Source organism: Manis pentadactyla, chromosome 9 (assembly GCF_030020395.1).
Source record: "Manis pentadactyla isolate mManPen7 chromosome 9, mManPen7.hap1, whole genome shotgun sequence".
Taxonomy (NCBI): domain Eukaryota; kingdom Metazoa; phylum Chordata; class Mammalia; order Pholidota; family Manidae; genus Manis; species Manis pentadactyla.
This window is the reverse complement of record NC_080027.1, coordinates 13,951,455-13,964,868: the sequence shown is the minus strand read 5'-3', so window position 1 is coordinate 13,964,868 and position 13,414 is coordinate 13,951,455. Positions and strand designations below refer to the sequence as shown.

At 59.8% G+C, this 13,414-nt stretch overlaps 3 protein-coding genes across 12 annotated transcripts; 2 read left to right on the top strand and 1 right to left on the bottom strand.

Annotated features, from left to right (window-relative positions):
* Positions 1-106: 106 nt before the first annotated feature.
* On the top strand, positions 107-3,520 carry VEGFB (vascular endothelial growth factor B). Of its 3 annotated transcripts, none has more exons than XM_036927005.2 (7): positions 109-464; positions 1,005-1,047; positions 1,370-1,566; positions 1,731-1,804; positions 1,995-2,030; positions 2,375-2,509; positions 3,112-3,520. In XM_036927005.2, the coding sequence occupies exons 1-7, from the start codon at positions 405-407 to the stop codon at positions 3,131-3,133; spliced, it is 567 nt and encodes a 188-aa protein (XP_036782900.1). In that variant the 5' UTR covers positions 109-404; the 3' UTR covers positions 3,134-3,520. The 3 variants fall into 3 exon arrangements, with proteins under 3 accessions (XP_036782906.1, XP_036782900.1, XP_036782894.1); XM_036926999.2 differs by having other exon boundaries at positions 115-464; positions 2,274-2,509; XM_036927011.2 differs by lacking the exon at positions 1,995-2,030 and having other exon boundaries at positions 107-464.
* Positions 3,521-4,653: 1,133 nt separating this feature from the next.
* FKBP2 (FKBP prolyl isomerase 2) lies at positions 4,654-7,422 on the top strand. Of its 8 annotated transcripts, none has more exons than XM_036926972.2 (6): positions 4,654-4,804; positions 6,045-6,216; positions 6,522-6,634; positions 6,757-6,803; positions 7,148-7,183; positions 7,272-7,422. In XM_036926972.2, exons 1-6 carry the CDS (start codon positions 4,743-4,745, stop codon positions 7,331-7,333), a joined length of 492 nt encoding a protein of 163 aa, XP_036782867.1. In that variant the 5' UTR covers positions 4,654-4,742; the 3' UTR covers positions 7,334-7,422. The 8 variants fall into 8 exon arrangements, 7 of the variants coding, with proteins under 7 accessions (XP_036782867.1, XP_036782883.1, XP_036782871.1 ...); XM_036926988.2 differs by lacking the exon at positions 4,654-4,804 and adding an exon at positions 5,083-5,206; XM_036926976.2 differs by lacking the exon at positions 4,654-4,804 and adding an exon at positions 5,187-5,327.
* A 443-nt stretch (positions 7,423-7,865) lies between these two features.
* On the bottom strand, positions 7,866-10,208 carry PPP1R14B (protein phosphatase 1 regulatory inhibitor subunit 14B). The gene is given in 6 exon segments (XM_036927020.2): positions 7,866-8,137; positions 8,233-8,265; positions 8,576-8,659; positions 9,768-10,049; positions 10,051-10,157; positions 10,160-10,208. Coding segments are annotated over 6 exon segments (609 nt in total). The 5' UTR covers positions 10,194-10,208; the 3' UTR covers positions 7,866-8,068.
* Between the last annotated feature and the right edge of the window lie 3,206 nt (positions 10,209-13,414).

The window sequence follows — 13,414 nt, the reverse complement described above, 5'->3', positions numbered from 1 at the left end:
CCCCTGCTGCGGCAGGAGTGGGTGTGTGGAGAGGGCGGGCCCGGCCAGCGGCCTCGCCCCCCACCCATCCCGCCCCGCGGCCCGGTGGGGAGCGCGTGTCTGAGTCACATGAGCCGCCCGCCCGCCAGCCCGGGCCCGGCCCCCCGCCACCCCCGTCCCCTCCGCCACCGCCCGCCGCCGCCACCGGCCGCCCTCCCGCCCGGCTCCTCCGGCCGCCGCTGCTGCGCTGTGCTGCGCTGCCTGCGCCCAGGGCTCGGGAGGGGGGCGCGGAGGAGCCGCCCCTCGCGCCCGGCCCCCGCCCGCCGCGCCCGGGCCCGCGCCATGGGGCTCTGGCTGCCGCCGCCCCCAGCGCCGCCGGGCTAGGACGATGCGGGCGCCCCCGGCGCGCGGCCCCCGTGGGCACTATGAGCCCCCTGCTCCGCCGTCTGCTGCTCGTCGCGCTCCTGCAGCTGGCCCCCGCCCAGGTACGTGCTTCCCCGACATTCCGCCCGCCCGCCGTGCCCTCTCAAGGTTGGCGGAAGTGGGGAGGCGCGGGGCAGCCTCGGCCTCCGTGATCCGCTGAGTCGAGCCGCGGAGCCAGGCGTTCCAGGGCCCCGGCCCGGGCATCCCCGGGGAGATGTCCCTCCCCACGGACCCGCCAGCCCGCCAGTCCAGCCCCGGGCCACTCCCCCGCTCCACCCCGTCCCCTGGGCGCAGCCGGGGGCGGAGCCTACTCGGTGCCCGCTAGACCTGGTTCGGCGCCCACTGTGCCCCCTTCCGACCTGCGGCTTCCGGAACAAGCCCAGTCCCCAGACTTGGAGATTCGATACCGCCGACAGGGCAAGTCCCAGGTGGCCAGGAGAGGACAGGCAAAACTAGAGTGGCCCAAGGAACTGAGCAATCTGGAAAAATGTCCAAGAGAAGTTGAAGCCTCCTGATCGCAAGGGAAGAGCTCCGGGGACAGCAAGAGGGCTAGCTAGCCCTTCTAGAGTGCACCTTGGGACCAGGTCTCTTCTCTCCTACAGGCCCCTGTCTCCCAGCTTGATGCCCCTGGCCACCAGAAAAAAGGTAATGGTAACACCTACTTTGCACTAGCTAGCACTAAGTTTAATAGCCCTGATTCCAGGCTCCATGTGTTTATCATCTTGTGGAATCATAATCACTTTGTAAAATGAAAACTCTTATTCAGGAAGAAGGAAATTGAGCAATGATGTTCCTGGGTTCTGGATGAGCTGGGCAGGGGAAGACAGGTTGGAGGGCAGCAGCAGGGCTAGTGGTAGGTGATTGTGACACAGCACTACGGAGAACATATGCTGGGAGCAGGGTAAGGGAACCAGGGAGCCGCTGCAGGAAACCCAGTGGGGACTTAGCTTTACACATCTATCCCCAGTGATGTCATGGATAGATGTGTATGCTCGTGCCACCTGCCAGCCACGGGAAGTGGTGGTGCCCTTGACTGTGGAGCTCATGGGCACTGTGGCCAAACAACTGGTGCCCAGCTGTGTGACTGTGCAGCGCTGTGGTGGTTGCTGCCCTGATGATGGCCTGGAGTGTGTGCCCACTGGGCAGCACCAAGTCCGAATGCAGGTACTGGGGCAGGTGGAGTGTGCCAGCTGGGGTGGAGGTTGGCACTCTGGAGGAAGAGGGGTTGGAGGCCAGAGCCCTGGCTGGTGGGCAAACTCTTCTCCCTCCAGCCCATGTAGCATTCCCTTCCTCTCTCATTGTCTCTCTCCCCATTCTCCTGAGCACAGATCCTCATGATCCGGTACCCGAGCAGTCAGCTGGGGGAGATGTCCCTGGAGGAGCACAGCCAGTGTGAATGCAGGTGCCAGCCAGGCCCCACTTCTGAGCTCGCAGAGACCAGGCTTGGGGGTGTTGTGTGTTGTGGGACATTGCACTGGAGACCAGGTTTCTGAGAGTAGAGCTGGGGTAGGCCTGGGATCTAGGGTAAGACAGTAGGATGCTTGGCTTTCTTGATCCTCCTCCTCCTTGCCTCTGTATGTTTTACTTTTCAGACCAAAAAAAAGAGAGAGTGCAGCGAAGTTGGACAGGTGAGTCTCTTGGGCTCCTGCAGAGGTGGGAGTGGAGCCCAGGCCCAGTGCCTGGGATGCAACATGCTGGTGGGGCAGGGCTAAACATGTGTGTCAGGAAGCTGTGGTCTCCTCCCCTCCTACTCCTCCCACCTGTGCCCTACCCCCTTTTCCTTTGCTCCCCAAGTTTGTGTGCTCTGACCCAATGCCAGCTCCTGGGAAGACTCTTCCTTCCCATCCCAGACATGTTGCTTCTCCTCCTAGGGCTTCCACTCCCCACCATCGTCCCCAGCCCCGCTCAGTTCCGGGCTGGGACTCTGTCCCCGGAGCACCCTCCCCAGCTGACATCACCCATCCCACTCCAGCCCCAGGCCCCTCTGCCCACGCTGTCCCCAGCGCCGCCAGCGCCCTGACCCCCAGACCTGCCGTTGCCACTGCAGACGCCGCAGCTTCCTCCGTTGCCAAGGGCGGGGCTTAGAGCTCAACCCAGACACCTGCAGGTGAGATACAGGGCAGTGTTTGCTTGGGAAGGCCCCATGGCCCTGTTCTGGAGCAGGTCCAGGGTGAGCCTGCCAATGGGAGGAGAGCCAGGGAAGGGGAAGCTGTTGAAAATATTGAGTAAATATTTACCAAGTGTCTGCTGGCACTGGGATCAGCATAAACAAGGCTTACATTCTAATGTGGGATTCAGACACAAGGACATGTGGTGCCAGCAAAGGATATCAAGGCTGATAGCAAAGGTAAGCGGCACCTGGAATCATCTTTGAGAAGTCAGAGATGTCCTGGGGGAGAAGACATCTGCCTGGAGTAGAAATGGGAGAGACAGCTTTCCAGTTTGCAAAGTTCTGGTCCTTCCCAAAAGTCCCTGTGATAGACATTTGTCCCACCTTATGGGCTCTAAGAGGCCAGGGGACATAGTGGAACAAGTTTGTCCTTGTCCAAGATGCTTCTCACCTCCTTCCACCAGGAGGTATCACAGGCTAATTAGGGCTTCCTAGGAGTGTTAGGAGAGAGTTGGGTTCACAGAAGGTAACAAGGCAGTGTGAGTGTAGGGGAGCAGGGGCTGAGCCAACACAAGCGAACCACCCCTTCCTCTCCTCAGGTGCCGGAAGCTGCGAAGGTGACACATTGCTTTTCAGACTCAGCGAGGCCACTTACCTCACAGGCCACACCCCAGAGGGGGATAAGAAGGCAGCCTGGTGAGAACAGCCCAGCTCCCAAGACTTCAGCTCAGGCAGAAGCTGCTCCAGGTCCTGAGTCTCAGAGACTGCCATTGAGCAGGGTGGGCAGAGTTGGACCAGGAGCCTTGGAGGCAGCAAAAGGGGTCACATACAACTTGGGAGAATGGGGTCTCATCTCAATTTTTAACCGCCCTGTGCAACAGAGCATCTTACAACTGGCTCCTCCCTCCTCTCACTCCAGAGACCCTGATCCTGGGCAGATAATGGGAGTTGGGCTTTGGTGCGAGAATTGTGACCCCAATCCTGATAAAAGAGATGGAAGGCACTGTCCCTGCCTGTGTCACTGTTTGTCACTGTCCAGGCCGGCTGGTTTGTGCTTGAATGTCTCCTCACACTGCTTCCTAGACCTAGAGCAGGTCTTACTCCCTCATTGTGCCGCTGGGCCAATAAGGCCCAAGGCCCCACACCAGGTCACAGACAGAACCAGAATGGTGTGTTATTCACATTCACGTTATTGCCAGGGCCTGGGAAGTCATTGCTCAAAGGGTTCCTTTTTAGGAGATGGTCTGATTTGACGAGTGAGCTTGAGGTGGAACCCAGATCTGCTAAGTGACCTTGGTTGTTATTGCCCCTCTTTCTGAACCTGAGTTTCCATAAGTGCAGAACCCTACAGCTCACATCTCCTGAGGCCACTGCACTTGCTAACAGGCACAATGCTTCATCAGCACTTACTGGCTTAGTCCTCAATTCAGAGGTCCGCGCTGTGATTATCTTCCTTTCGCAATTGAGGAAATAGGCTCCCACAAGGTGCTTGGCCTGGGGACCTGACCTCAAGTTGGCTGTTATCCTAACACTCAACTTAGGATGCCTCCGAACTGTATAGGTTCATTACTTCAATTGACAGATGTTTACTGGGCACTGCTGGGTAATGGGAAACCTGAAAATAAGTCTTTTTCCCAACCAGACCATTACAGTCATGACTTGGTGGTCAGTATGTGGCAGACGGTGGCAGGCCTGGATGCTGGGGGAGAGAAGGGAGAGCATTCACTGTGGGTCAGGGCTTAGCGGGCACATCACTGCAGCAGTCCTACAGGGTGCCAAGACCGTGTAACTGGGACACCAAATCCTGCCAGGCCAAGGAATTTGCTCAAGGTCACACAGACAATGAGTGGCAGACCCGAATTCAAACCCAAGTCTCACTCTGGCCCAGGCTCTTTCCACAGCTACTAAACGGGAACTGTGGATCCTTAAGTGGGCCAGAGACAAACGGGCACTATGGGATAGGCTGGGGCGACAAAAAACGGCGTCTCAAGAACACCCCTCAGGGAATCTGCGACCGCTTAAGCTTAATCTCACCTCGAGGGGAAGTGTCCGGGCGTTTGCAAATCACTTTCACCTAACCTTACAGAGTATCGCTCCACCGGAAGTGATGCGTAAAGCACGTGAAGGCTCAGGGGCGGAGCTAGGAAAGAGGCCGCCCCAGCGGGCGTGTGGCAGCGGGTTTCACACGATCCAATGAGGGCGGGCGGCGTGGCCGGGCTTGGTAGCGGCGATGACGCGCCTGCGCAGAGGCGGCCGCACGACTGGGGTTGACTCCGGGGGCGCGGCGAGGAGGTGAGCGGGGGCCACAGCCCGGGCTGGGGGGAGCTGGGGTGCAAGGGGGCAGGTTGGGTCAGGCCGGGCAGGAGCGGGTCGGGGTTCCGAGTGTCAACAAGGGATAGGTTAAGAGGAAATTGGGGGTAGGGTCGGAGCTGTCTGGGAATGCCGCAGGGGAAGAGGTCTCACGTCGCACGGGGCGGAGCCCCGGGAGTCGGGGCGGGACGTGCAACCGAGACGGCTGGGACCTCTGAGCTGGGGCCAGTGGAAGGCGGCGCTCCGCGGCTGGAGGCGGAGCTAGAACTGGTGGGGAGCGGAGATTGGTCCTTGGAGGAGGAGCTGAAACAGGCAGGAGGTGGAGTCCAGGGTTTGGAGACCGAGGGGGACGGAGCCCAGGTGCTGGGGGCGGTGCCTCAGCCGGTGAGCGGCTTGGTTATAGTTAAGGAAGAAAGGTCTAGTTCTGCCGTGGGCGGAGATACAGGGCCGGGGGCGGACCCCTTAAAGGGCGGGGCCAAGGAGCAAAGCGACGCGGTAGGCCCAGGTAATGGCCCGGGGCGTTCACGCAGGGGCGGTCTCCGTGGGGGTCGGGCCTGGGGACGCGGTAGGCCGAGAACTCCCCCTGGGGAGGTGGTGTGGGTGGAGCGGGCTCGTCGGCCAGCCGACACAGAACCAGTTTGGGTGCCCCGAAGACCTCCGAGGGCTCAGAGCTGGGGCGGCACTCCGGGCGGAGGCACAGGGCCAGCCTGGGGGGTACCACCAGAGGACCGAGGCTCCCCGGAGCCACCCAGCGGCGATGTGTGGGTGCCTCGCGGTCGGCCCCCTGCAGCGGCTGCAGAGGTGTGGGTGTGCTGGACGGGAGGCAACTGGGTGTGGCGGGAGTGGGGTCGCCCGGTTGCGGCAACTGCTGGGCAGCCAGATAGGGTCTGGACTTTGCGTAAAGGGGCGGGTGGGAATTGAAGAGCGAAGCTGGGGACCGGGAGGGAAGGAAGGGCTGGGGGTGAGCAAAGGGGCGGGACCCCGGCTGCTGTGGCCTCCCCTGACCCCCTACCCCCGCTGCTGGGGTCCTCGGGCAAGCCCCCTTCTCGCTGGACTGGTAAGTGTGGCCGCGAATCCCCGGGGAGGGTGCGGTGACCCGGGACAAGGGGATCCCCAGGAACAGGCGATATTGGTGGGGGTGAAATTCTAGTACTCGCCTGTATTCCATGCCCTCCTTGCCCTCCCTCCGGTCGGTTGGTCGGTTGGGGGTCTATCCCCGCAGAGACATGAGGCTGAGCTGGGTCCTGACAGTACTGTCCATCTGCCTGAGTGCCCTGGCCACGGCCGCAGGGGCCGCCGAGGGCAAACGGAAGCTGCAGATCGGGGTCAAGAAGCGGGTAGACCAGTGTCCCATCAAATCGCGCAAAGGGGATGTCCTGCACATGCACTACACGGTGGGTGAGGGGTGGGGATTTTGGGGTAGCTGGAGTTTCTGCTGTCTGTAAAGGACTTGAGCTAGGTTCCAGTGCCCACATGATGGGTGACCTTGGGCTAGTTCTCTCTCCCCTATGCCAGTTTCCATGGTTCTACCCTGCTCTTTACCGTGTACTCCCTGGGTTGGCACCAGCAATGTACTGTGAGCCACCTGAGGGTCTGTCCTCTTAGGACTATAGCTGCCAGTGCTATGAGGTGGGGTTGTGGGGTGCTGGGGAGGGTGGTCAGAGCAACTCTCCTCACTGGTCTTCCCATGGTCCTGCAGGGGAAGTTGGAAGATGGGACGGAGTTTGACAGCAGCCTGCCCCAGAACCAGCCCTTTGTCTTCTCCCTGGGCACAGGCCAGGTCATCAAGGGCTGGGACCAGGGGCTGCTGGGGTGAGTTGGTGGGGGCCATGGCTGTGCTCCACTTAGTGAACCTTGGGAGGCAATCCCCAGGGATGGATTGGTGGGCAGGGTGCCTGGGTGCTGCCATGTGCTGAACATGTGTTGTCCTGCAGGATGTGTGAGGGGGAAAAACGGAAGCTGGTGATCCCATCAGAGCTGGGTAAGAGAGGCCTTTTCTGAACAGGGATAGAGGAATTTAGGGCGTCTGGGAAGGGTGAAGGCTGGTTCAGCCTCTGCACTGGTCTCCACCTCATCCATTCCTACAGCAACATGCCTCTTCCAAGTCTAGTTGTGTCCAGCAGTGAGGACAGGGCAAGACCCATGAGGCACTCAGCTCTGGTGCCCATCCTCTGCTCTCTACCAGGCCTTTCACAGCAGCCTCCCATCTCCATTATGCCTTCTCGTTGAGATGGGCAGAGACCTGGTTTCAGCTTCAGCTTGGATGTCTGCAAAACACCTCTGCCTGGCCACAGCTCACTTTGTTTCTTTGTGCATCTTTGACAGGGTATGGAGAGCGGGGCGCTCCCCCAAAGATTCCAGGTACAATACCTTCCTGCCCCCCATCTCCTGCACCCATCCCAATCCCCTGTGGCCCCATTCTCATTCTGATCCCACTTCTCCCCTGCAGGTGGTGCAACCCTGGTGTTTGAGGTGGAGCTGCTCAAAATCGAGCGACGGTCAGAACTATAGCCAAACTGGGGAGGGGCAGTGGAGGACCCCATCAGGGACCAGACTGTTTCAAAACAAAACAAAACAAAAAAAGCTTAAAGCCCACTAAATGAGCCTGTGTGTGTTTGTGGGCCCTGAGATAGAACCAATTTCAGCTTCTCCTCTCCTTTGATATTCCCCAACTCTCCTTTCTGGCTGTAGAACCTTGGTGTTGAGGCTCAGTGGCATGGGGGTCACTGGCTAGGCCTGGGGTGATATGTTGGCCCTTGCCCAGAGGGAAAAAGGAGTTCATGCCTGCCAACAGCAACACTGCTGCTCCCCCCCAAACTCCCTAGCCACTTCCAGCTGCTGGTCTGTGAGCCAGCACTGGGCTATCGCCATGGCTACGTGGTCCTCAGGCAGGCCTGTAGTCACCTGGGGAGAAGCTGAGCTGGCAGCAGTTGTAAAGCAGTGTGTCCCCCTCTGAAAGAGACCAGCCAGAGCCCATCAGCTGCACCAAAGGCGTCCTAGCTTTATTAAAGGGCCCGCGCCGCAGAGTCAATATAAAAACACAAAAAGTCCCATCAGTTTAATAACAATAAAAAACCCCCAAGAAAACTGAGGGGGCAGGGAAGAGAGGCCCCTGGGCCAGGGGAACAGGGAGCCCTGCTCATGGCACCAGGCCTGGCTGCAGGGCCCCCTGGTATTGCTGTTGCTACGAGGTCAGGGGGCAGCGATTGTCCTGTGGGAGCCACTGGTCACCTGAGTCAGGGACCCTTACTTCTTCTGGGGTGTGCTCAATTTCTGCATGCCCCGGATCTTGTCCAGCAGGCCAGAGATGAAGGCCTGGACAGGAGGGAGGACATTAGGGAGACCAGACCCCAAGATGACAAGAGCCCAAGTTCTTTTCATCCCACCCTCTGGGGAAACCACTGACTTACCTCAGTGGGTTTGTAACAGTCAACCAGCAGCTCCTAGCAAGGCGTGGGGGATAAGCACAACTTGAGTTCTCAGGAGCAGCAGCCCTAGAGTTCACCTATACCTGCTTCTAAGAGACAGGGGCCACCCGAGGTACAGGAGATGCCACAGCTACTCAGCAGCTAGGAAAATACTATCAGTCCCATTTGATGGAGACAGAAGTTGAAGCCCAAGGTCACAGAGCTGGCTGACAGGCTAAAAAAGGCTTGGCTACAGTGCCTTGCTTACCCAAGGGGCAGTGCCTCCAGGCAGCCCTTGACCACCTGCTCCCCAGACCTGGCCCTGCTGTCTCCCAGTCCCTCTTACCTTGACCCTGGCAGCCCGGGTATCATCACTTTCCATATCCAGGAGTTCATCCACATCAATCTCTAGCTCTGGGATCTCCTCTTCCTGGGGGTGGAGGTAAGGGGGGGAGGGAGAGACAAGGGCCTGAGTTGGGAGAGAGGGTGTGAGAGGGGCTCTCAGGCTGAGTGAGGCCCCTGCCCAACTGTGGGATGAGCCAGCCCTCTTTGCCCAGCAGACAGCAGCAGCTGCTCTGAGAAAGAAAACAGATCAGGCCCGTGCCAAGGCACACTGCCCAGTGCGGGGGGAAGCTTCCTGTCCTTGCCAGTTGGGCACCCAGGGCCAGACAACCAGGGCTGGGGATCCTGGGCTGGAAACCAGGCAGATGTGTCTCCCCAACTTCCAGGACCCCCCCCCAATCTTAAGCAGAGCACAGGTGGGACCAGCTGTCCCAGCTCATCACAGCCCCTTCCCCTCCCCCAAACACCTGTCACAGCTTGGGGAGGATGAGGAGGAAGTGAAGGGTGAGGGGTCAATGGGAAGGACCCAGGCCTGGTAAAGGGGAAACAAAGAGCCTATGCTTTGCTGAGGGAGGGGGTGCCTGCCACCCCTCCTCCCCAGGAAGTGTCTATCCAGTCTGGAGCCAGCTGCATATACCAGGGCTGGGCAAGGGTAGGCAGCACAGGGCAAGCCCACTCCTCCACCCTGCCCCCCGGGGCCTGAGTCACCATTTGAGCAAGGACGGAGTCATGGGGTGGGGAACCAGGACCCAGAGAGCCGGCCAGCCTGCCCCACGCCAAGATGGAGCTGCAGGGTAGCCCATTAGAATAGCCCAGACCCTTTACAGTTCCTCCACCAACTGGGCTAGCACCTTTTAACCAGCCGAGGCTAGCTAGCAAGCACTAGGTAAACCTCCTCCCATTGCCAGCCCGGAATAGCCCCACGCCTTCTGCCCATGGTCCAAGCAATTACTTGAGGTTTCTGGAGGACCCCAAGCTTGACCATAGTTACTGTAGCACAGGGGAGGCAGAGGAGTGACTTAGGACAGTAAAGAAAGAGCATACATTGGGGGCGGGGAGTACAGATAAGAGGGAAGCGCGCGGAAACGGAGCGCCCATTGACTCCCAGTGACAGGCGGGTTCAAGGTGGGAATCCCAGGCAGCTCGACTCGGAACCGATTTTAGGGTAGGGTGTCGGCGCTGGGTGGGAGACACACCTGGCAGTCGTAGAGGCGAGTGAGCTGCTCCAAGATCCACTCCTCCAGGTTGAGGCGCTTCCGTAGTTCCTTGCGGTCGTACTTGACCGTGACCTTTCCTTGGCGCCTCACCGGGCCCTCATCATCCGCGCCGCCCGGACCCTCGCCTGCAGCCCCAGGAGGGCTTTGAAAATAGACTCGGGGCCCTGGGCCGCCACTGCCCGGCCCGGGAACAGGGGCCGCCAACGCCGCGCCCCCAGCGGGGCCGCTGTCCGCCATGGCGGCCGCCGGGGCCACGTGCGCGCGTCCGGCCCCTCCCTGCGCCGCCGCCTCCCGGACGCCCGCCGGCTGGCTCCGGTCCTACGACTTGGGTTAACTCGTGGCCTCGGCTCCCTGCGGCTCCGCGGCGAGGGCGGCGGCGGGGGCGCCCGGGGGCAGTTGCAGCATGCGGAGCCCCCGGGCCTGGCCTGGCCGCGCCCCGCCCCCTCCCCTCCGATCCGCCCGCCCTTTGTCCCCCGCGGCCGCCGCCCGAGCTGCCGCCGGCTGCCGCCGCCGAAGCCGCTTTCTCTGTCTCGCTCGCTTCCCCCGCCCCCCAACCACACCCCCTTAAAGGGCCAGCCCCGCGGCAGGCCCCTCACCCCAACCCCGCCTCCAAAAAAGGGCTAGGGGAGGGTCTAGTCGTCAAGGGTTTGGGCCTGGCTGTCCGATATTCCCTTTTAAAATTCCTGACCCCAACCCAAGCGTTCTAAGCGCCCGCTACCAGGATTTGCACTCCCGCAGGGACCCTAGTGTTTCGTCCTCACTGAAGCAGTGGGCTTCTGGGAATGGACGGGAGTGGGTACTGTGTGCAGGGCGGGGGTCTGGGGAGGAGACGTGGGAGCCCCAAATGTCTGGGATCTTCGGCCCTCGGCCAGGTGGGGGCGAGCAAGCTTCTCCACGTGGACCGAGCTCCTGGGGGTGGAGGAGTGCGGAGGGCGGGCAGGAGCTGCCCTGGTCCCTGGACGCCCAACTCATTGGGTTCCCGCGTCCTGCAAGGGGTAAGCCGGACTTGGGAGGTGAGCAGAGCCGATCCAAGGGCCCAAAGAGCCAGACCCTAGACAGCCACCGCCCACCGGCCAAGATGGCGGCGGGGGGTCGGAACTGTGGGAAATGTAGTTCCCAGCGTTCGGCCCCTCCTGGTCGCCCCTCCCCCGCAGCGGAGCCGGGAGGAGGAAGTGCTCAAGTTGTTCGGGGCGCCCTCACTCGGCTGGCTTCGACAGGGTGCGACCCCGCACCCACCAACCTCTATGTGCGCAAAGGAGAAAACTCAGGCATGCAGAGCTGGGCATTGGGGGAGCCGGTATTCCTGATAATAAAGATAATAACAGCTGACCCATAATAAGCGTACCTCCGGTCTGTTCCACATAGTCGCTGCTCTCCCGCATATTCTTGCCCTGCAGATCCTTTCCCTGCAGGTCTTTCTGTCCTTTGGGTCTCACAGGGGGCTTACCGGGCCCACCTGTCTTAAGCAGACCGCGCATCTCAATCCCGCACCCCGTGTGATTTTCTGTCTTTAGATAGTCTTTCTCACTCGATTGTTCATTGTCTCCCACTTCTAGACTGTGAGCTCCATGGGACCAGAGACCTGTCCCACCCTTGTTTACTGCTGATGTCCGTGGCTGAGTGGGTCTCCTCGGCTTCACACCCACATATCAGGCAAACTACCTGATTTTTGCTGAATTCTCAGCATCTATGTCCCACTCACAGTAACTGCTCCTTAGCTATTGGTTTGAACAAATGACTGAGTGAAAGAATGAATGGTTTTCTTTGTGCCTCCATTTCCTCCGAAGGTCGTGGCAAAGATTAAATAGGTAAATGCTTGGCTATGACTGCAGAACTGAGGTTAAGTCACACAGCTAGATGGAGATGGAGCTCAGACAGGCCTGGATACAAAGGCTCTCCTCAAGCCCCCTACCTCCCCCTAGATACTTCCTGACAAGGTTGTGCAGCTTCTCAATCCTTCCATGGGTGGCAAGCTCACCCTCCACAGTCCCAAGCAGAGTCTCAGGGTCCCAGAGGCAGTAAGTGTTTCTGCCCCAGGCCTTCACAGACCTCTGCTCTCTGGGTGCAAAGAAGCCCTCTGCAGCAGGCAGGGTTCAGAGACTGGTGCAGGTCATAAAGCTGGTGTACAGCCAAATTGAACCCAGGATTTTGGGCTTACTCTATGGTTGGGGAGAAGAGAAAATGAGAAGACAGAGGCTGGGAATGGGTGTGGGGAGGGGGGGCAAGGTAGGCTTCTCACTGAGGGGCCTGGTTGGGGGCAGGCTCATTGGACTCAGTCCAGGGCAGGTAGAATAGGCTGATGCCTCTTCCCTCCCTTGGTCCCCTTCCTGGCCTCAGCTTTTCTCAGCCAGCCTGGGGGCCAGGCCAGGGAAGGGCTGACCCTTGCTCTTGTAGATTAGGTAGGACCCACCCTTTCTATGGGGAGCTCCATCTTTGACCTGGCCTCTGGCTCTGGGCCTGGCCTAATAGAAGCAATTTACTCAAGTCCAAATTCACAACACCCCATCTTACCCTGCCAGGGAAAGTCCGCTTTTTAAACCAGAGAACTCATTCAGGCCTTGGGGGTGCTCCTAGTTAAGAGTGGGGGATATACCATAGCTTGCTGTGGGAGGGTGACCTACAGGACATAAAGACCTGGGTACCAGCCCCACCTCTGCCCCCAACCCCCTGCCATGCTATGACCTTGATTGATGATGACCTTCCTGTCCCTCTTCTCCTTAGGGCTTGTGTGAAGGCCTCCTCTTATGTCCAAATTTCAGAGTATCCCTTGGGGAGTCCCTGGGCAGGTTGTGGAGGAGCTGGGGATGCTCTTTCTGACTCTCCCTCTCTTCACCTCCTATGCCACCCCCAGAGTAATCCCAGATTCCTGGGGCCAACTCCCTGGCCCATATAGTCCCTTCCCATGGCCATACACCCTGAGAACAGTTAGTGCAGATGGCCATGCTGGTCTGCAGCCTTCTCGGAGGCTGAGCTGCCCTGCACATAACTTGAGAGTAAGAACTTGGTTTAAATCCTGGCTTTACCTATTGGCCGACAGGCCATGGCCAAGTCACTTACCTGTCCAAGTTTCTTCTATTGACCTCCAGTGCTTGGGGGCTGAGAGCTCAGCGCTGGGGGCCCACCTTCCAGCCCTTGCCCTCCTGCCTGGAGCCCCCTGGGACTGGAATGTGCTGCTGCCTCCTCTTCCTTCCAGCCTCAGGCTGTGGCCTCCGTAGCCCCACCCCTCCTGGGGTCCTGGCCTCCTCCACCAGAGCGCACTAAGGCTGCTTTGAGGCAGAGGCCCTGGGGAGGGTCCTGTGGGCCGAGACTGCTCCCCTAATCGAAGGTAGAGACCGGAAAGCCTTCCTTCCTTCCACCATTACTGCTTGTCGAGAAATCTATTACCATTACCAAGGCTGCAAGAAAGAGGTGGAGAAGGAAGGAGCCCTCTAATGGGGGCTGCCCTGGCCTCAGGAGACATGGGGTGGGAGGAGAGGAGAGGCTCAGGCCCAGGCAACAGGCTGCCATCTTGTTTTCCAAGGAGCCACTGCCGAATGCTTCTGTGAAGTACCTCCGTCCAGATCCCTCAGCTTAGGCCCTGGCTCCAGGCCTTGCTAGCCTGGCACTGGCTGGCAGACCCCTCTCCC

Excerpts from the sequence above, each read along its gene's own strand:
- VEGFB (XM_036926999.2), top strand. The coding sequence starts at position 405 with ATGAGCCCCCTGCTCCGCCGTCTGCTGCTCGTCGCGCTCCTGCAGCTG. Across the intron at positions 465-1,004 it reads TGCAGCTGGCCCCCGCCCAG|GCCCCTGTCTCCCAGCTTGA; the intron begins GTACGTGCTTCC and ends TCTCTCCTACAG. Across the intron at positions 1,805-1,994 it reads CACAGCCAGTGTGAATGCAG|ACCAAAAAAAAGAGAGAGTG; the intron begins GTGCCAGCCAGG and ends TTTACTTTTCAG.
- FKBP2 (XM_036926956.2), top strand. The coding sequence starts at position 5,331 with ATGGCCCGGGGCGTTCACGCAGGGGCGGTCTCCGTGGGGGTCGGGCCT. Across the intron at positions 6,217-6,521 it reads TCCTGCACATGCACTACACG|GGGAAGTTGGAAGATGGGAC; the intron begins GTGGGTGAGGGG and ends ATGGTCCTGCAG. Across the intron at positions 7,184-7,271 it reads CGCTCCCCCAAAGATTCCAG|GTGGTGCAACCCTGGTGTTT; the intron begins GTACAATACCTT and ends TCTCCCCTGCAG.